Consider the following 22,077-nt stretch of genomic DNA (forward strand, 5'->3'; position numbering starts at 1 on the left):
GTTACAAAGCAGAGGAGTGGGCTTCATGGATAACCTTATATTCTTTACCTTTATTAAAAGATCATTTGCCGGCAAATTATCTTAAAGGTTGGTCCTTTTTTGTTAAAGCTGTTCAGCTTTGTCAAAAACGAGTATTATCTTTACATGATCAAGAAGAAATAAGGAAATTATTATTGCTATTTTATCAACATTATGAACGGTATATATATTACAACATTTATTTTATTTATTGAATTATTGTTCTTTTATTAAAATAATATTATTTTTAGTTATTATTATCAGTTTTTGGCTGTCCGACTAAGTGTAATGAAAGTATGCTTTCATTATATTTTACATGTTGCTGATAGTATTCAGGATACTGGACCATGTTGGTCAACATGGCAGTTTCCTATGGAACGTACTTGTGGAATGTTACAACCGCTAGCAAAATCACGCCTCCATCCATATAAAAATCTAACAAACAATGTATATTTATTAGAATTATTTAATAATTTGTGTTATTTTAGAAAATTTTATGACCAGATCTTTCCTCCTATATCTGATAAAAAATATAAAGAGCACTTGGTTTATACAAATGAGAATTATGAAGAAGAATTTCAATGGCCTTCTAAACCATATACTCTTACATTCCAAGAAGTTAAAAAAATAAAAGATCATTTATGTGTAATAGATGATCGTGCATCAGAAATGCGATTAAATGTATGTATTATTTTATTTTATGTTATTTTATTTTCAATTTTAAAATTAAATATTGACTAATATTTACATTTTTTACATTTTTTAGGATTTTAAAACCAACGGAACAAAATTTGGTTGTTTAATAACTTCCGATGGTCGAGTAATTGGGTCAGAATGGATACGTAGAAATAAAGACTGGGCACGAATTAATTACACTGTTTTGGTTAGTATTTAATGCAATATAATCATTTATTAATTTTGTAAATTAATTTTGTAAGTTTTATTTAATAATTTTCATTTTAGACCCGTTTAGAAATTGACAAATGGGCTCACTTACCAAGTGCAATCCCAGAATTCGTAACTAAATCATTTTACGCCCAGGTTAATTATTATTTTTTATACGGGTATATGGATCAGAAAATAATGCTAGCGAACGTAACATGGACAAATGAAGTTAATGAAGATTCATTAGGTACAACTTCCTTTGTAGGTGATGGTTCTACACAATTTATTGATGTTACTGCAATCAATAGATGTGTAGGTTTTATGAAATTGGGACGTAAAACATATATTATTGATAAGGAATGTATGGAAGAATAGAAATAAACAATTTAATTAAAAATTGTCAAATAATCTGAAATTGTATTACGCGCGATGTGTATATCGGATTTCTTAAATAAAACTTTCTTAAATAAAACTGTAGGGAAAATTCTTATTAGTTCTTTTTGTATTGTAAATTTTATAACGCCCTATATTATACGTAATTTCAATCTAATAAAATTAGAAATAAACGTCTGCCTTACTTACCGTTAAAATCTGAATAAGTATTTGCAATAGTTCTCAAATAAGTATAGAATTCTTTACCGATATCTGGACTAATAACAGACGTATTTATTATAACAGACTGCATAGACGACGTATTGTAATGTATTATAATAACGTTTATAAATAAAATTGTTTATAGTTAAATATAACAATTAGGCAGGCATTCATTTGGCCAATTTAGCCTTTATAATAAAAATCGCGTTAATATTATAGCAATGATAATAATATAAAAATTTTTTTTATTAAAATGAATAATATTAATTAATTAATTATTAAAACGTTAATATATACTAAGCAATAAGCAAATAATTATAATGATATGAAATTAATTAATAACATCAAGCCTCGCAATTTAATTAACATTAATCAATCATCGTCGATTTCCCAAATTGCGAGGCTTGCGAGACTTGATTGAGAACCTCCTTCTTCTTCTTCAAATATTTGAACCACTTCTTGTTCCTGATCCTGCTGTTGCTGTTGCTGTTGCCTTTGTAATTTTTGATCTTGTAATTTTTGATCCTGATCCTCCTAATTCTGATCTTGATCCTGCTGCTGTTGTTGTTGGCTAAGTAATTTTTTTTGATTTTGATCTTGATCCTGATTCTGATCCCGATCCCGATACTGCCGATTCTGATCCCGCTGCTGTTGCTGTTGTTGTGTTTGTGACCGTTGCCGTTGCAATTGTGTTTGTGACCGTTGGAATTGCAATCCTAAAAATATTATTTAGAATTTAATATTATTTAGAATTTAAAAAAGAAATTAAAACACTTTACAAGATGATAAAAAGTTAATACTTGATTTTTTCCAAAACCGATCTCTGAACTCTACATGATATCTTTCTCCGTTTCTTGTTTGTTTTCCTCTCGGGTCCCTCTTTAAAAATAATTCCATTAACTAGAAAGATTATGTAAATTAGTGAAGAGATAAGAGATAAATAACAGTATAGTATTGTATAATATTGAATATTTACACGGCAATCCTTTACGATGCCATGGAATTTTTCAGAAGCCTGGCGCCCTGTATAACTAGTTCAAAATCTCTGATTTATTTTTCCGGCGGTCGAGGTCCACCACGATCGTTTACAACTCCCCCCACCGAGGGAGTGGTAATGATCATTACCTTCTTTTCTTTCGTCAATCAACATCCTAACTTCGTCATCGGTCCACATTTTTAAACAATTAAAATTGAAATTTTTTTTGAAAAAAAAAATTTGAAATAATTATTTTTTTTTAAAAAAAAAAATGAGGAAATGAGGAAATTTTTAAACAATTAAAATTGAAATTTTTTTTGAAAAAAGAAAATTTGAAATAATTATTTTTTTTTAAAAAAAAAAAAATGAGGAAATGAGGAAAACGAATGAATTTGATTTAATTTTTTTTTTCATAAATTAAATAATACTTACTTGTTAATGATGTAATAAATATCAATAAATAAAAGTCTAATTAATAATAATATTACTTATTAATGATGTAATGAATTACTACTCTGATTGATCAAATTGAATTACTCAATGTTTATGTATAATTCTGTGATTTTACCCGTGACTCACCCGCGATAATATAATACTTATAATATACTGAACACCCGCGATTCACCCGCGACTCACCCGTGACTCATTCGCAACATTACTAAACACTTTGATGTAAGACACTATACTATTATCGTGAGATTGATCAACAGTTAGATGATTAAATCATAACCATCTCTTATAAAAAAATTACACAAATTTGAACCTTTTTTTTTATCAATTGACAAAAAGAATTTAATCACTAATACTTTATTAACAGTCAACAGGTGCCTCATTTCGAATGGTATGTGATTACAAAATGATGACCTAATACTCAACAGCGGCCTCAATATCAAAGACATTCGAATGGTATGTGATTACAAAATATGAATTTACCTCGCGAACCCACACAAAGAAGCAGTTCTTTAGAAAATGTGGCTAGACAATTCAACGATTTTAGTTTTTACAAAATGTAATACTTCACAACTAAAACTAAATGTACAAGCGACCACTAGCCTACCAATACTAAACAGAACAGAATGTAACAAAATGCTTTGGTTAATTATTTTTTTGCGCCATTGATTTTTTAAATGGCTATTGCTATATATATATATTTTATGTTTATTGTTGCGCCATTAAATGTATTGCGCCATTAAATGTATTAAATGGTTATATAGTACTATTATTTCATAATTGTATTATTTATTTATTTATTTATTTTATTTCATAATTGTATTATTTCACAATTGGATTTCTTATATGGCGATATGCAAAATTGCATGTGATATTTTAATAACTTTTGTATTCTGCAGTTAGCCCATTATTTTACTTATATGGTTAAATTTATTATGCTCTCAATCTTAGATTATCAATTATTGCGCTAAAATTTTCTAAAAAATACTATAAAATAATGGACTATTCCCTAATTTAGAAATTTACCATAATTTTTGAAATTTTTCCATACAAAAAAAAAAAAAAAATTTCCCATGATTTTTAAATTCTTTTCGTATAAAAAAAATTTTTTTTACCTCCTTAAAAAAAAAATTGGCAAGTCTCTCACCTTCCTCCTCGCCTCTCACCTTCTTCTCCTCGCTTTAATATTTTTTTTTTAAAAAAATGAATAATAATAACAATAATCCTAATAATAACAATAATCCACTTCTTAATGCTCATCAAACAACTATACGGGAGTTTAAAGAAGGAATTAATTCTATACATAAAATGACGGTTAACGCTATCATTAATAACTTGCAGTAAGTAAAATAATTGATAAAAGAAAAGAAAAAAACCTTTAATTATAATCATAATTTTAAATACATTTTTTGGACTTGTAATAAACAGACTACCAGTGCCTCCAGTATTTGGAAGTAGAACGTCTACGTTTAGCTTGTTCACAACACCTTCGTTTGGAGTACCCTCATTCGGAGTACCTTCGTTCGGTGCACCCTCGTTCAGAATAGGTAATAAATTTTATTATTTTATATAAAATATATATTTAACAACTTATAAAATAACTTCTATTTCTATTATATTATTATAGCTGCGGCAAGAGCAGCAACAATAGCAGCAATGACCACAGCAGCAACAACAACACCAACACCAACCGCACCAACAACAACAAGTGCACTAATACTAGCTGCACCAACACTACCAACCACATCAACAACCACATCAACAACCACATCAACAACCGCATCAACAACCGCATCAACAACACCACCAATACCAACCGCATTAACAACTACATCAACAACCGCATTAACAACCGCATCAACAACCGCATCAACAACACCACCAATACCAACCGCATTAACAACTACTGCTGCATCAACCGCAACAACAGCAGCTATTGCAACAACAACAATAGCAGCAGCAATAACAACAACATATCACCAGTCATCAATTCCATCATACTGGCCTTTACAGCAGCAGCAGCAGCAACAGCAACAGCAGCAGCAGCAACAGCAACAGCAACAGCAGCAACAGCAGCAACAGCAACAGCAACAGCAGCAACAGCAACAGCAGCAGCAGCAACGGCAACGGCAGCAGCAACGCCAGCAGCGTATGCAGCGCCGACAGCGCGAATGTTTTGAATCAACGGGTAATAAAATTTATTAATTTAATGTAAAAGTAAATTTTATAAATTATTTAATAATAAAATTTTTAAATTAATAAAAATAGGAGCTGTTTGCTATTATTGTAATGATAATCATTACATCTTCGCTTGTACTCAAATACCGAAAGAGTACAAAGGCCGTTGCGTTAATTGCTGGGCGGACGATCATATGGTTATGAGTTGTAATAATGTTAAAATAAGAGAGCCTTGGCTCTAAATTTTTTAATTTTTTAACTTTTTTCTAATCTTTTTAATTTTTTAAGTTAGATTAAAAATTATTTTCTGAATCATGTTATGTTCTTGAACATTTTTCCGATTGGGGTCGGATAATAAAAGATTAATTAAAATATTCGATTGGGGTCGAATATTTTTCTTTTTTTGATTGGGGTCAGATATTAATCTTTTAAAAAATGTTCGATTACTATTTTTTTTTTGTCCGATCGATTGGGGTCGAATTAATTTTTGATTACTATTTTTTTTTGTCCGAGTCGGATTAATTTTTTTAAAAAACGTTCGATTGGGGTCGAACCAATATAATAAAAAAAAATTTTTTTATAAAATTATATATTTATTTTCATATATATTATTTTTAATATTTTTTATTTATTTTAATATTTTTTATTTATTAATATTATTAATTCGCAATTCGTAAAAAAGTAAACATGAAAAAATTTACATTACATTTATATAATGATCGGTAGGAATAGTAGTGATAATAAAATGCGTTAATATTCGTTAATACCAATAATTAAATGCGTTAATACTAAGAATCTCTAATCGTTTTAGATCTAAACATGAATAACGACGATACTTGATGTAAAACTCGTTTCTATTAGTTAGTAAATAGTATGTACATGAGAGGTAACAGCAATCCAAAAGGCGCGTTACTTTATAAACTGGTAAACTTTATAGAATAAAATAACAGCTAAAGGAAACAAAAATAATGAGATATTACTAAGGTATACAAGGTATAGGTATCATGTATCATTCAGCGATATTAAAACAGCACCAAGTTATGTATGATAAGTTTATATGAAGTTTATATCAACGACGAAGTTTAATTTTCTAGATCTTTTATTAAAAATTGGAATAATAATGAATTTCTAAGTATTTTTCTATTTATTATTTTATTTAAGAATTTTTTTATAATAAAACTTGCTTAGTAATACAGTATATAATAAAATCAATAAAATCAATAAAATAAGTTTCATATTGCATAAAAAATTTTTTTATTTAATTAAATTTTTTTATTTAATTAATTATATTAATATATTTATTATAAAAGATTATTAAGGAAAGGTAAAAAAATTAAGTAAATTTAGAATGTGACGAAGGTGGATAAGGAAATAACGCGAGCGTGATGGTAGTTGCAGATGGTATGTGTATATGGTGGCGGCGGCGGTTATTGTGGTGGAGGAGGAAGTAATTGTAGTAAAGGAAGTGATCGAAAAAGTAATTATAGAGACGGAAAAGGTGATCGTGATGAAGCGATTATTGTGATGTTTGCAGATATTTTCAGTTTTACTATAATATAAAAACTTGATACACGATTATAATATGGTTGAATTACGGTTAAATGGGTTAAATGATATTAAATGTATATTATAGAAACGCGGTTCTGTTATAATAAAATAACTTGATCGCTAATATTATTATAAATTATAAGTTAATTTAAAATAAATACATTGTAGGTAAACAGTCATATATATTACTTTTTAAATACATTCACAATTCACAATTAAAGTAAAATGATCTCCCATCGTACAATTGTAACGATTGTACTAAAATAAACGTATATTTCGTATATTTTCAAATATTGTACAATAATCGCACAATTTTTATATCCTAAACTTTTATTGCACAAAAGTTGAACGTTTTCTGTATACTTAATTTAAGTTTATTTTCAATTGTACAAAGATCGCACATTTTCAATACACTATAAAATCGACATGGCCATTTTTATCCAAAAAACTGCAATAATTGTATGATTTCCGCACGGACTTGAACAAATATTGCACAAAAATTGGATGATCTTTTTTCATAGGGCATGAATATGATAATACATTTACGGAAAATAACTAAAATTTAAGCAACTAGTCAGGTGACATCACCTATGAAAATTAAAATTATGTGAACCCGGTAAATTTTCTAACGTCATAAAAAATAGTAGCCAGATTTGGGATAATTTCCATGCTTTGAGGCTATAAATGGAATAGAATAAAGGAATCTATAAATAAAGTGAATATCATGAACTAGGACACTTTGGGCAAATGGATCAGGTTCGATAATGGGTAGGTCCTCTTACTTGATTATTAATATGACATTTTATAGTATACTTTTTTAATTAATTGCGTATATCATTCAGTAAATATTTTTTTAGTAAACAAATTCTAATATATAAATAAATTCATGGATAAATTTAATTTTTTTTAATAAAATAAAATAAAAACAATTTTTCTAATAAATAATAAATGTTTTAGTAAATAAGATAATTTTTTTCTTATAAATAGATATGATAATTTTCTTTTTTTTATAGATAATTGTAATAACTTTTTTTTCATAATGTCATTCTTTCGAAGTAATTACATAAAAAGTTACTTTTTTTATGTTTAATAGATATGATAACTTTTAATAAATAACATGAGAAAATTAACCTAATCTAGTTAAAATAATAAAAAATCGTTCAAAAGAAACTGATTTTTATTAAAAATTAATAAAAATCATTTAATTTCTTTATTATAACCAAAAGAAACTTATTTTTTATTAAAAATAATTCCTCTTTATTACAATTGAAAAAAAAAAGATTTGTTCCTTATAAAAATCATACCTACTCTTGAAAAAAATAATTTTTTATTAAAATCGAGAATCAAAAAAAAACGATTTATTATTTTTAGCAAGAATTTTTTTTTTTTTAAAAAAAAAAATAACAATCGATCAACAAAATTTTAAAAGCAAAAAATACATGTATATGATCCATATATTCAATGGTTATATTTGATGACACAGGTTTTGTAAAAGTTAGGGTAATAAGTTGCTTTCAAATCTGCTTAGCTTAATAAGCTTAAGCGTGTTGTTAAATTAAATGACATTTGTCATTTATCATACTTTTTTATAGTAAAATCGATGTCATTTAATATCATTTGATGTCATTTCAATTTCATTTCAGTGTCATTTGACAACACTTATAAGTATAGCACAAGCTTACTTTCAGTAATTAACTAATCATGTGAAACCGCAACAATCATGTGATCAGAGCAGCAATCAGGTGATTGTGTAACAAGTGAAAGAAAGGTTAGATCGTTATTGTTGTTCACATTTTATTTGTTTCCTTTCTTGGTCTGGTTTCATTTCATTATTTTCTATGACGAAATTTTAGTAATTACGCCCACACCTCAAAAAAAAAAATACTTTCTCTAGTTGATCATATGCGTCTTAACTAAATAAGTAAAAAATAATAAAGCCATTACATACAGTATTGTTATGCATTAGCTCTTCGTTAAAGAACTTTTAAATTTAAAACGGATTTTTCCGTTATTAAAAATTCCATGAGGAAATATAGAAATACTATCGTATCATTAACAGAAAGTTCCATCTTTATCAAACTCTTAATAGTGTATCATTCAGATTTCAGATATAAATAAAATACGTTTAAATTTTTTCAAATTCATTATCATTTTTGATACTTGTTTAATAACATATACTAATAATTAACATGATAAAATGGAATTGGTGAATACGAATGATGAAAATTCATTTGACCCGACGCCAAGATTAAAATCTAGTCCTATACCAATTAAATTTCTTTCTTTTAATAGAGGTGATGAAAAGTGTTTTAATTGTGGAGAAGAATATATTGAGACACTTCTTTGTTTTTGGCAAAATTATTGCAAAAAATGTTTATCGCGTTATATTAATGATATAACTGATAATAGTAATACATACTTGGACGTATATATTTACACAATGGACTTGGAATGTAGTAATCATGAAATAAATAGGACAAAAGTATCACAAAATATTCAAGAATTCTGTGGAAATTGTGAGAGAATTTTATGCTTTAGACAAATATATGGATATATTCGAAGTAATTATGGTATTGATAATGATAAAGTGGTTGAAAAGGTGGTTGGAAGTAAACAAGATTGTAAATTATGTGGAAAGTCGTTATCACTCAAATATGAAGTATCAGTAATTCTTGCATTATGTTCGGATTGTTATCTAGTTTCTTCTGAATGGATAGAATCAACTTGGGTTAAAAAGCGAATTTTGATTCTTTACTTACCATGGTGGCATAATGGTCCTTATTGTGACGCATGTAATTCAAAGTTAATATTTACATCAGATTGTCAAAAGTATTGTGCGAATTGTTGTATATTTTATGTTGGATGCAGATATTGTTTAACAACAAACATTATTTTTGGACCTATACTTGAATCTAAATGTAAAAAATGTAAAAGAATATCACTTATCATAAATAGTAGAGAATACAGCGATATTGATGTTTTTCTTCTTAATAATGTTTTACACGGTAACTTTGAGTTATCTGACACTGTAAATATTGTAAAAAATATTGGTGAAATTTTTAATATAAACGATAGTTTAAATACTCTATTTAAAACACGAAAAAGTAAACCACCAATTAATTGGACACCGTATTTTCAATTTGAAAATGTAAAAGAAATGACAAAAGGAGGTTATGGTATTATACATAAAGCAACTTGGTTGAGTAATAATGAAACTGTCATTTTAAAAAGATTTGAAAATTCTAAAAATAGTAGAAAATATTTCTTGAATGAGGTAAATATTTTAAATATTCATTGAATAATTTTTTGTTAAAATTAATCTTTAATTAAAATCTTTAAATTTTATAGTTAGAATCATATCGATATTGCATTGACGAATCACTTCGTGGTCATATAATCAAAATTTATGGTTTTACAAGGGATCCTGAATCAGAAGATTATATATTAGTTATGAAATATGCGTCAGAAGGAGATTTACATAAATACTTACAAAAGAGCTTTAAAAATATTACATGGAATAATCAAAAACTACGTATATTATGGCAAATTTCAGAAGGGTAATTATATTTTAAACATATTCATTATATTCACAAATTTAAATTATTAATTTTTTTTAATTTAGACTTGAACATATCCATTATAATAAATTTATACATCGAGATTTTCATAGCGGAAATATATTATTCGATTTAAATAGTAGTCGTACAGGCAAAAATTATCAATGGAAAATTGGTGATCTAGGATTATCACATTCTGTAGATAATAAATCATCAAATAATGAAATATATGGAGTTATACCTTATATTGCACCAGAAATATTTAAAGGGTCAGCATTTTTTAAAGAAGCTGATGTTTATAGTTTGGGTATGATTATGTGGGAACTTACAACAGGTTGTAAACCTTTTTCTAATGTTAAACATGATCATAGTCTTGTTTATAAAATTCTTGATGGAGAACGACCTGAAATTACAGAAGACACTCCAGAATGTTATGCTAATTTAATGAAAAGTTGTTGGGATCATGATCCAAAAAAAAGACCTTCTATAAAAGTGATTCGTAATACATTTGGTAGTTGGGCTTTTAGAGGTAAAAACAAAGCAGAATTTGAACAAGCTGAAGCAAAACGAAAGAAACTGATAGAATTAAAGAAGATTGGACCTGAATTTGCTGAAAAATATCACTCGGAGGCAATTTATACAAGTAGACTATTAAGTGATATAATTTCAAAATGTTCATCCACTAATTCATTTTCAACAATTTCATATGGAAATAAACAAGGTATTACTAAAAATAAAGATAATTATAATTTAAATAATATCCTACTATAATTCATAAGATTTTTGTTATATACTTTAGATTCTAATTATATCTCAGAAGAATTAGAGCTTGATATAGATACTGAAAGGTATTTCAATTATATTTTAAGTGGTATTATTACACTGTATACTAATTAATTGACATCAAATTGTCATTTAGTCTATCATCACAAAATTTAAGTATAAAAACTCAAAATTCTTTAAAGCGAAACATTGAAGAATTAAATTTTGAAACCGATGACGATAATGGTAAATATTTATTTGGCTTTTATGGTGTTTATTTTCATTTTTTATATATATATTTTTTATTTTAACCAATTCTAAAATATTTAAAGTAGAAAAACGTATTAAAACTAGATAAACTAATTATAGACTCACGGTTATCAATAGAAGTCAATATTTAACTATTTATATAAGATTTTGTTGTATTTGTTTTTATATATATTCATAATAAATATCACTTAAATTTATTTTTACGAAACATAATTTGTGTTTTAAATGATTATAACTAATATTAAAATATTTTATAAATTAATATCAAATATAAAATTCTTAACGAACTTGTTAAATGAAGTAAGTTGCATTCTTAGAAGTTTTTAGTAGATAAAGGACGATAATTTTTCAGTGAAAAACTTTCATTGTGAAATAAATAATAATTAGGGGAAATTTTTATTCTATTCTCAAAAGTCGTACTGAACTGGTAAAACACCATATATCTAAATCCTTTTCCTTTATTAGACGTTGCATAAAAATGACTTCAAAATATGCAATGACGAATTTCAACTCATCCGACGTTAACATTAACGGTACAAGAAATAACATTTTACAAAATCGAAGATTTACCGATTTAACTATAAAACGCTGAGGCGTTGAGCTACAAAGCACTTGAATTTAAAAAAAAAAATATTTCTCCTGATTCACAAAATGTTCCTTGCAAAAAGTTAATGATTTTTATCTCGTGATTTTAATATTACTATTAAAATCAGAGACAAAATAATTTTGTATCAACTCTCTTAGAATTTTAAAAAAGCTCTTTCGTGGATTAGATTACGAAAAAAAAGTATTTAATCATTATCGAAGATTTCTTAATTTGATATTATTGATTTCTATATTTTCATCATTTTTATAATTCTTAGTATATTGTAAGATCCCAAAAAATATCGGGGTGCTAAAAGCCTTATTGTCATAGCAGAATTGCACGATTATCGGTATGTTGCAATTTTGATATGTTGAATAATAAATAACAGATAATGAAACATGAATGTTTCACATACACAATTTTAATCCAGACGCTACATCCTAAAGCTCACGATAAAATGGATGTAATAGTTTTTTTTGATAGGATCCATTTGACATTTTTTTTACACTTAAACAATTTATTTATCTATATCGATATTGTTCAAATCAAAGATAATGATTTTATTTTTTTCAAAATTAAAATTAATCATTATAACTATAAATTTACTAATTACAATTTTAATAATTTACTTTTGTAAGAAGAAGAAAAAATGGTACGTGATTTCCTTTTAAAAAATACCTAAAAAAGGTTAGTTCATCTATACTAACGGTATATAAAATTATTCCTGTGAAAAAAATATATATATACTTAAAATAAAATTGTATACTTTAAATAAACTCAAAACTTAAAAATTAAATATACTTAAAAGCGTTCAACGATCCTTCAAATGGGATCCTCCCGAAATCCCGACAACCATAATCCCGATGTGATAAAATCTTGACACTCCTATTCCTGACTAAGACAATATCCCGAATGATTAAAATACTGAAAGAATTATATCCCGAATAGTCCAAAATCTGGAATTCAAAATTCCCGAAAGTTCAAGTTACTGATGAGTCAAAATCCCGACACAATAAAGAAAAGAATTTTTTCATGTGACCATTTATGTAATAAATCGTAGTGATTGCACAATTGTTAATAATTTGCATAATTTGCCAAGGAGTTATTATGTCAATTACTACTGCGTGATCTCACTATATATTATACTGTAACATGTAAGTCATAAATCAAAATTGCAATTTTTTATCATTTAAATTGGAAATAGTGCATATGTATTGTATATATGATTGTATTAATTGTCGCAAATAATATAATCAGTAGGAAATGATCTTCCTAGTAAACAAAAATCAAAGAGATACTCAAAATTATAATATTGTGTTGGGATTTTGATCGGTCAGTATATTGTCTCTTTAGGAATACGTGCCTCAGGATTTTATCATATCGGGATTATGCTTGTCGGGATTTCGTGGTAAACCCCTTCAAATAGTCCAGGCTCAGTATGAATTGATTTCGACACTTGATTCACAAGAATCTCAATAAACTTAATGACAAGTTGAAAAGTAAAATTATGTTTTCATTATCATTCTCAGAAAAATTCGCATTTTTGTCATGAAATCATCAATGAATAAGGGAATTTGATCGATCTTGTTCTTGAATTGATATCGTAAATAACTTTACATTTTAAGCCTTAAAGATGTGACATGATTAGTTTTAAATTAAAAGGATGTCAATATTTAGAATGGAAAATACTCACCGGAAACTTGACTTTCTTGAAATCAAATTCAAATCATGATATTATAGCATTAAAAATCGCCAAACTACACCAAGAACAGTCCAAGAACTTGAATAGTACAATGTATTGGGAATAATAATATTTAGATATTTGTAATGTATAAGATCAAAAACTATTTAAAGAAAAATCAAGTTAATAATTATTAATATTGACAAATAAAATACGCAACCTATTATAGCGAAAGTGAGTAAAATGTAATACCTTAATATTAATAAAAATTTAATAATAGCAGAATAATAATAATTTAAATAATATAATAATTACCGAAAATAATCGTCCGGATCATGTGCACAGATCATGTGTAACCGACGACCATAGCGTCGCCTCCAAAAAATGGTAGCCGGATTATTTTGCCAGTTCTTTAGTGTTAGGGTTAGGATTAGGGTTGGGATTAGGGTAAGGGGATTAGGATTAGGATTAGGATTAGGGTAAGGGGATTAAGGGTTAGGAATTCGTCACATAATGTCACACCTAACGTTTCTTTAATTTTATAATTATTCTGAGGACTTAGAAAATTTTTTATACGTAAAGTACTAAATGTCACGTATTATTTATCACCTCTCAATAATATATGTAACCCGGCAAATTAGAACCGGCTACCATTTTTGGAGGCGACGCTAGGGTGGTTATGTGTAACCTGGCAACAAATCCTGCTACCATTTTTTTTAACCAACAGATATTTATTTACCGTTACTTAAATAAACAACTAGTTACACGCACCCATACTCTTCAGCTAAATGTTATAAATAAAAAGTATAAAATAATTATGATCATAGAACTCAGAAGGATATTTAAAAACAATTTTATGTGGAATTCTGATGCCTCAAATACTCGAGTTGAAAAAACCCACAATTAAAAGAGTATACACATTTTAAGCCAATAATAAATTTTTTTTTTCTGTCACGCCTCACACCTTATACCCGTATTGTACTGTATATCCTTTTAAGTTAGTAATGTTTAAATAATTTTTGAATATTTAAGTATTTTTTAGTAAGGCATAATGATGAATTATCTTATTTAATAGTTAAATTATCAACTTAAACGTGCATAGTACCAACATTTTTTAATAGGCATTTCACAACTTAATGAGTTTTATTCATTTAGCAATATCATATTTTTTCACTGCGAATTTACTGAAAGAAAAAGTGGTTGAAGAATAAAAAAATATTTATTCTCCTGAAATTATTTGTTACATCAGTTTAACACGCTATATAATTAACTAGCCCAGTCGAACCGGCAATTTTTGCACAGTCACGTGATCGCTTTTTATTCATCACATAGTCACGCCAGAGACCCGGGAAAATTCCATTTTTATAATAAATGAATAAATCGGAATTTTTGCTGTATTATGGAATAAAATGGAATTTTCATAAATTTTAATGATTTTATTCCAACACGTGATAATTAACCAATCATAGGTGTGGATTAGCGTATTTAAATTTCATTTTCATCCCTTAAAAAATTTTTTAATCAAAATGCCTCCAACTTCAACGGTTACTGTTTTTTCGCGTGCACGAGAATTTTCTGAAGACTTTTTTGCGGATAATGGAAAACTTATGTGCCGTTTTTGTGATCATAGTATTAATTTTCAAACAAAAAATACAATTACTGCTCATATAGGTTCTAAAACACATATTCGTAATAAAAATGAGAAAAAAGAACAACAAATAAAAAAAAGACAACCAACTATTCAAACTATCCTTAATGCATCTGAAACTGCTGTAAATAATTTAGTAGATGCATTTGTAACAGCTGATATTCCATTAGAAAAAATAGATAAACTTCAAAATTGGTTGCGTAAAAATTGTAATGAAGGAGGCTTTATTCCAAAATCAGATACTTTGCGTCGTGATTATTTACCAAAATTATTTGAAGATCATGTTAATCAACTCAAAGAATATTTTCGTGGCAGACAAGTTTCAATTATTATAGATGAAACTACAGATAGTAAAGCACGAAGTGTAGTTAATATACTTTTTAGCTATAATGGTGTAACAAAATTAGTTCATGTTGATTATTTAGAAAATGTTAACAATTGTACAATTGGACAACTTTTAATTCAAACTTTGGTTCAATGGGGAATTTCTTTTGATCTACCACAACTAATTGCATCAGATTCTGCAGCCTATATGAAGAAATGCTATCGTGATGTATTAAAACCACTCATGCCGCAACTAGTCCATCTGCCTTGTTTAGCACACATATTAAACCTTATTGGGTTAGTATATTTTTTATTTAATATAAATTGAAAATAATTAATTGACACCCACGCCTCTCTAAAAAATAAAAATATTTTAAATTACTTTTTAATGTATTAATAAGTTGTGCATCAATTACTTGCAAATATCAAACAAACTTTCGTCTATAGTAGAAGTCGAAAAGTACGTTACATATCATATCTTCAACGTCAAGGAGTATCTAATCCAAAAAATATACCTTTATCTAATACAACAAGATGGAATACTTGGTTTCGTATGGCATTTCATGTATATCAAAATTTGGATTATATTCGTGGATTTTATAATGAAGAAGGCAAAGAAAATTCAACTCCAATAATTGAAAAGATAAATTCAGCTTTCACAGACCAACAAATCAATGGGTGTATTGAAATATATTTAACATTTATTCAGGAAAATGCACAGCAATTTGTAGCTGACCTTGATTTTTTTCAACAAGAAAATAAACCAATGTTTCCATTTATTGAACAAAGATTACAACAGCTTGAAGCACGAATAACTATGGGAAAAACTATGACTAATGTTGGATCAACTATGGATTTAGTATTACAAAAATTTAATTCTCCTTTAACAGCATTTTGTCCAGTATTTCAACAAGCATATCACGCAGCTTACAAAAAACTTGAAGATCATGTATTACAACATCCTGCACGTTCTTTATTTAGAGCTGTTCAAGTTTTTGACCCACGATTTTTATCATTAACAACTGCTAATCGAGATATCTACTCCTATAAAATTATTAGAGAACTGGCTAATCCATCAACGTTTCTTATTCAAGAATGGTCAATTCATGTCAATATAAATTTAAATCTTATAGAATTTTCTGAATTAAATGAATTTTGGGATAAAGTTTCATTACAACTTCCTCTTTTAGAAAAAATAGCACGAAATTATATATGGTTGCCAATCTCTTCCTGTGCGGTAGAAAGAAGTTTTTCTGCATATAATAAAATTTTAGATGACGATAGACAAAACTTAAGTCCGGAATCACTTAGATTTCTTACTATGATGTATTTTAATAACCAAAATAGCGATAAATAATTACTATAATTAGTAAAATTTATATTGGAATAAAATCGGAATTTTTGCTGTTATCGTGATAAAAATTTATGATTTGATATCGGAATATTCCCGGGTCTCTGAGTCACGCCCCGTCCGAGTTTCACTGTTTATATTTATCTGAGGGACTTGTTTTTTTCGAGTAGGTAAAACATTATTCATCACACCTTATTCGTCACTGTTTATTTTCACGTGTTAGTGCATAATGCCGTAATGCGGCCCTGTGTGCAAAATTTTGCTGGTGCGGCTGGGTAGTTCTATATAATTAGACAAGCTGCGCCGTGTGAAATCAAAAATCACATGATCAATACAATCATGAGTCATCATTGTATCATGCATTATATTATATATAATATTTACGCAATTTTTTATATTCTGTCGTATCTCCACTATCGTCATTTCTTACACCTTTCTCTTTCAGTTTGATCGTCCATTATTAAGCATATTTATGATCATATTTATATTGTATGATTTGCCAGTTCCTGCTGACGGTTATAAAATAATACGGCCATTTAATACCATCGTTTTACCCACATACATTTTCCACCTTTTTCATTATTATTATAATAATGAAAAGTGGGAAGCTCAATGAAAAATCTTTTGCTTTATTAAAATCATTTATCTTTTATTTTTCAAAGAAATCATCTAACGTTTTTTGTATGATGTCTTTAAAAAAAGGTGGATTGACAGATTTACAAATTTTATATCAAGACATGGTTTTGGCATGTTAATCGATTCTAGAAAAAATTATAACGTCGTAAAAAGCTGAATAAAAATCGGATGTCCCTGAAGAAACTCCAGACAATTGTACTTTTCATCATCTATGAACAAATAAAAAATTCTTACACACAAATATACAACGTCACAGATGTTACTACTACAAATACTAAAATAAGATTGATTATGTCATAAATCTTTATTGAGCAAAAAGAAGCAATTGATCTTCATATACACGCGTCATATCATAACGTAAGAGATTTTTTTTTGTGGTTGCTGTACAGAATTGCTGGTAGTGACACATTATCCTAATACACATCGTTTACGTTAAAGTTCAAATCCTAAATTTAGGCAAGACTTTATTAATAATTATTAGATGTGGTAAAAGTAATGATTTTTGTACAAAGCGAAAATGGTATAATATCAGCAAAAAATATGGGTTACGGTACGTTTTGCCGAAAGCCACTTTGCCGAAACCCATTTCGCCGAAGCCATTTCGCCGAAGGGATGTTTTGCCGAAAAGATGTTTCGCCGAAGAGACGTTTCGCCGAAAGGATGTTTCACCGAAGCCGTTTCGCCGAATCATCCATTTCGCCGAAAGGACGTTTCGCCGAAACCCATTTTGCCGAAGCCATTTCGCCGAAAAGATGTTTCGCCGAAAGCCATTTAGCCGAAAATGATAGAAATATTACTTTTATAAAATTATTAATCGTGCAATCATGAAAATAATTTTTTTTTTATTTATTTATTAATCTCTTAATCTCTTCATGAACCTTAATTCGTAATTCATGTAAGATTATATGATGGTTTTACAATACTGTAAAGATGGAAATTTGAGAAATTACTATATGAATAAAAAATTAGATTATTATTCAAAAATTGATAAATTACAACAAATTGCAAGTGGACTTCTGGATATTCATAATTCTGGAAAAATAATTGTTAATTAACAAAATTATAGTAAAAATGCCTTGCAATTTCTTATTAATAAAGTGTGAACCAGAAGGCTCATAATTTATATTTATATACATTTTAACGTATATTAATGGATTTTTTAAAAAAAAGTAATATAAAAAAAATAAAAAATTATCCTATTTTAAGGCTAACAGTTTATTTTGTAAAAAAAAATTTTTAATTTTTCCAATTATCAACTTTTTTTAAGAATTATTTGTGAAATTGTAAGATTTACAAATGTTACAATTTAATACTTGAATAAAATAGATCCAATGTCAGAGTTTTCTCAGTAAAAATTTCAGCCAATTCGGCTAAAAATTGACCGATTTACCTATGTAAGAAACGCAGATTTCCAAAGGTTTCGGCAAAACGTTCTTTCGGCGAAATGGCTTCGGCGAAATGGGTTTCGGCAAAATGTCCTTTCGGCGAAATAGCCATTCGACAAAATGGCTTCGGCAAAATGGGTTTCGGCGAAACGTCCCTTCGGCGAAATGGCCCTTCGGCGAAATGTCTCTTCGGCGAAACATCCCTTCGACGAAATATACCTTCGGCGAAATGGCTTCGGCAAAATGGCTTTCGGCAAAATGTCCTGATACCAAAAATATGACATGCTTTCACGTGATTAGGTCATAAATACGAGACTGCGCAAGTTATTTCACATTTCCGGTAAATTCTATAGTTTTGGGTCTGGTACAAAATCCCGAATGTCAAAATCCCGAAAATCCCGAACCAGGCAGCATTATGCTTAATGCTGGCCAATTTTTTGGGATTTCGTACCATTCGGGATTTTGACATTCGGGATTTTGTACGGATCCCGTTTTGGTTTTCTATCGCTAATAATTACGATCCACATTTTTTATCCTTAAATACAAATACATTAATTATGTCCGATAAAAGCAAAATTTCGTTTATTTATATCATTTATATCATTCACGGATCATGTAAATCACGTTTAATTGATCACATGAATCATTTGATCAAGGCATATTTTTTACTTATTCTATTTAATATATTTAATTATAATTATGATTAATTATGGTAATATTTTTTAATGAAAATAGGATCATTAACTGGTTCATATTTTTTTTCAACCGCAAGATTTATACCAAGAATTACAAATGATGTGAAATAAAATTTTTATCGCTATAAAAAGTATGCTAATCGGTATAAATATTGAAAAAAAAATTATTTACATTATCAAATATAACATTTTAAGTTTGATCGATCAATTATTAAAATTTCGATCAATCATTTATTTATTATTATTTTCTCGAGCCTGGAACCACCATTGATTCGAACCGATCAATGACTGAACATCAAGTTCATTATATCAACGATTATAATGCAAATGGTTAATCCTTATAATTTTAAACCCGGGGCTACCGGCAACTTGGGATCTAGTCCAGATGGCTATTTGTAATTCCATGGTCGATCAGGTATTTAGACGGGAATATGTTTATAGTAAATAAATAATTGCTCTGACCAATAAAAGCAATTACTGTATGTATCAAGAAAATCAATTTTTGAATAATATCAATTTTTTGAATAATATTAAAAAAATTGTAAAAATTATTATTATTATAATAATTTTTTTTTTTTTTTAAGTTTTAAATCTAAACTAATAATATTTCAAATGCATAAAATTAATAAATATTCGCAAGGTAAATAAATCCACATACATATATATATTCGGTTAATAAGTTTTTAAACTTCTTCAATAATAATTTATTTATTTATTTATTTCAGAATTAAATTCTTAGATTGTACGTTCTAAAAAAAGATGACATCATTAATCCGATTTAAAATCACGGAAAAATAAATATTTAGAAAGTCGTCAGAAAAGGTTTTATTCATAAATAACTTAAACGGTTAATGCTTATTTAAATATAATAATTGTCAATATCAATTATACAAATAACGAAATTTGGCGTAATTTAAAACAAGTACAACCGTTCCCCTTGCATCAATAAATTCAGGTGGCGCTAATTGTTGATCCTCACAAATATCACAGTACATAGTAGTAAAGGTAACTGCAATCGTATGAAAATCAAGAAACAAATAATTACTTATTTTAAAATAAAAATAAAAATTTCGTTATAGAATTAATTTATAAATTTACGTAAGCTCCTAATCTTTCCACAACTAGACCACTAATAATGAGGCTTAATACGTTCTTCAATTCTTTTATTAAGTAATCGTTCTTTTTTTGTTATTCCAATTCTTTCATTAAGTAATTTAAAAATTGAATTAAACCTAACGATTGTAACCTATTGATGTAGGTCTTTTACAACAAAAACAAATGACCAATAATCGAGTTTTTTGATTTTTTGGAGTTTAAAATAACTCCATTTTTATTGATAGATCGTACAAAATATTTTCATAAAACAAATATATTCTAAACTTACTTTAGCGAAGAAATAAATCCGATCCACCAAACAGTCTACATGCATGAGTTATCCGTCGTCAGTTTATAACTAATAAGAGATACGAGCTTTTCTCGAACATAAAATTAAAAAACAAGAAATATGGTACTCTAGAATTATCTTTTCTGAACTTTTAATAGTTTCTATTTGATAAATTATTTTAGTCTATTGTTTTTATTTAACGCTGCCTATTGCTGATTTAACTTTTTCCGCCATCATTAGGAGAATAAACCACTATTAATGAATTTGCTAGTGATCTGAGGCGTCCATTTCCCTGTAAAACAAGTCGATCTGTTTTTTATATTCCATTTTTTTTTCCGTAAAAGGCTCATATTTCCGGAATTAATAATCTTATATCACGGAATTTATCGATTTATTTATCCGTGAATGGATCCGGGAAAGGCTCATTTTTACGGAGTTTTTACAGAAATAACGGATAAAATTTTTTATAGGGTTTTATTTAAAGAGTGATTCAATAATTTATAAGGAAAAAATGTGTAATTCGGATTCTTTTTTGAACGGCTAAATATTTTTTGCGAATGATAAGGATTATCAGTAAGATCATGTTAACAATTTAAATAATAATATTCGTTCACCGAAGAAAATAAAGGTCAAAAAGTGTGGGTAAAAATTTTATTACCTAAAACTTCTACTATTAAAGTCAATAGTCTATATATAATATATATTTCGAATGTACTATATATTTATTGTACTGCACATGTATAGTTTTACACAGCAACTCTTGATATAACGAACTCGAAATTTTCCCAGCACGTGACATTTAACCAATCGAATATCTCTTGTTATAACGAATCAGCCAATTCAATTCTTTCTATAATCTTTTGGGTTCGTTATATCGAGAGCTGATTGTACTACCAATTTAAATGATTGACATATTAGTAATGATAAATAAAAAAACCTTAAAAGAAAATAATTGTTTCACAATAATGTCATATTACTATTCTTTGTTTCACAACTTAGACCATTCCGACTATTCCGTAGATGATCTATGATGATTTCGGAGATTTCCTTATCAATCACTCTAAATCTGATTGGTTCATAAATCATCTATATTTGTTTGCGAGAAAAAAAATAAACGAACGACGAAAATTCAGAATTTATTATGATAAA

General features: G+C 27.6%; 3 protein-coding genes across 3 annotated transcripts; 2 read left to right on the top strand and 1 right to left on the bottom strand.

Moving 5' to 3' along the window:
- Positions 1-1,936: 1,936 nt before the first annotated feature.
- Positions 1,937-2,671, bottom strand: OCT59_000289 (uncharacterized protein; the record flags this gene model as incomplete). Its single annotated transcript, XM_066138737.1, has 4 exons — positions 1,937-2,068; positions 2,126-2,213; positions 2,298-2,397; positions 2,623-2,671. The coding sequence occupies 4 exons, from the start codon at positions 2,669-2,671 to the stop codon at positions 1,937-1,939; spliced, it is 369 nt and encodes a 122-aa protein (XP_065988204.1).
- A 1,455-nt stretch (positions 2,672-4,126) lies between these two features.
- Positions 4,127-5,343, top strand: OCT59_000290 (uncharacterized protein; the record flags this gene model as incomplete). Its single annotated transcript, XM_025326866.2, has 4 exons — positions 4,127-4,263; positions 4,352-4,470; positions 4,551-5,111; positions 5,192-5,343. The coding sequence occupies 4 exons, from the start codon at positions 4,127-4,129 to the stop codon at positions 5,341-5,343; spliced, it is 969 nt and encodes a 322-aa protein (XP_025174063.2).
- A 3,503-nt stretch (positions 5,344-8,846) lies between these two features.
- OCT59_000291 (uncharacterized protein) lies at positions 8,847-11,326 on the top strand (the record flags this gene model as incomplete). Its single annotated transcript, XM_066138738.1, has 6 exons — positions 8,847-9,923; positions 9,998-10,206; positions 10,578-10,927; positions 11,006-11,054; positions 11,126-11,214; positions 11,301-11,326. 6 exons carry the CDS (start codon positions 8,847-8,849, stop codon positions 11,324-11,326), a joined length of 1,800 nt encoding a protein of 599 aa, XP_065988205.1.
- Between the last annotated feature and the right edge of the window lie 10,751 nt (positions 11,327-22,077).

This window comes from Rhizophagus irregularis, chromosome 1 (genome assembly GCF_026210795.1).
Source record: "Rhizophagus irregularis chromosome 1, complete sequence".
Lineage (NCBI taxonomy): Eukaryota > Fungi > Glomeromycota > Glomeromycetes > Glomerales > Glomeraceae > Rhizophagus > Rhizophagus irregularis.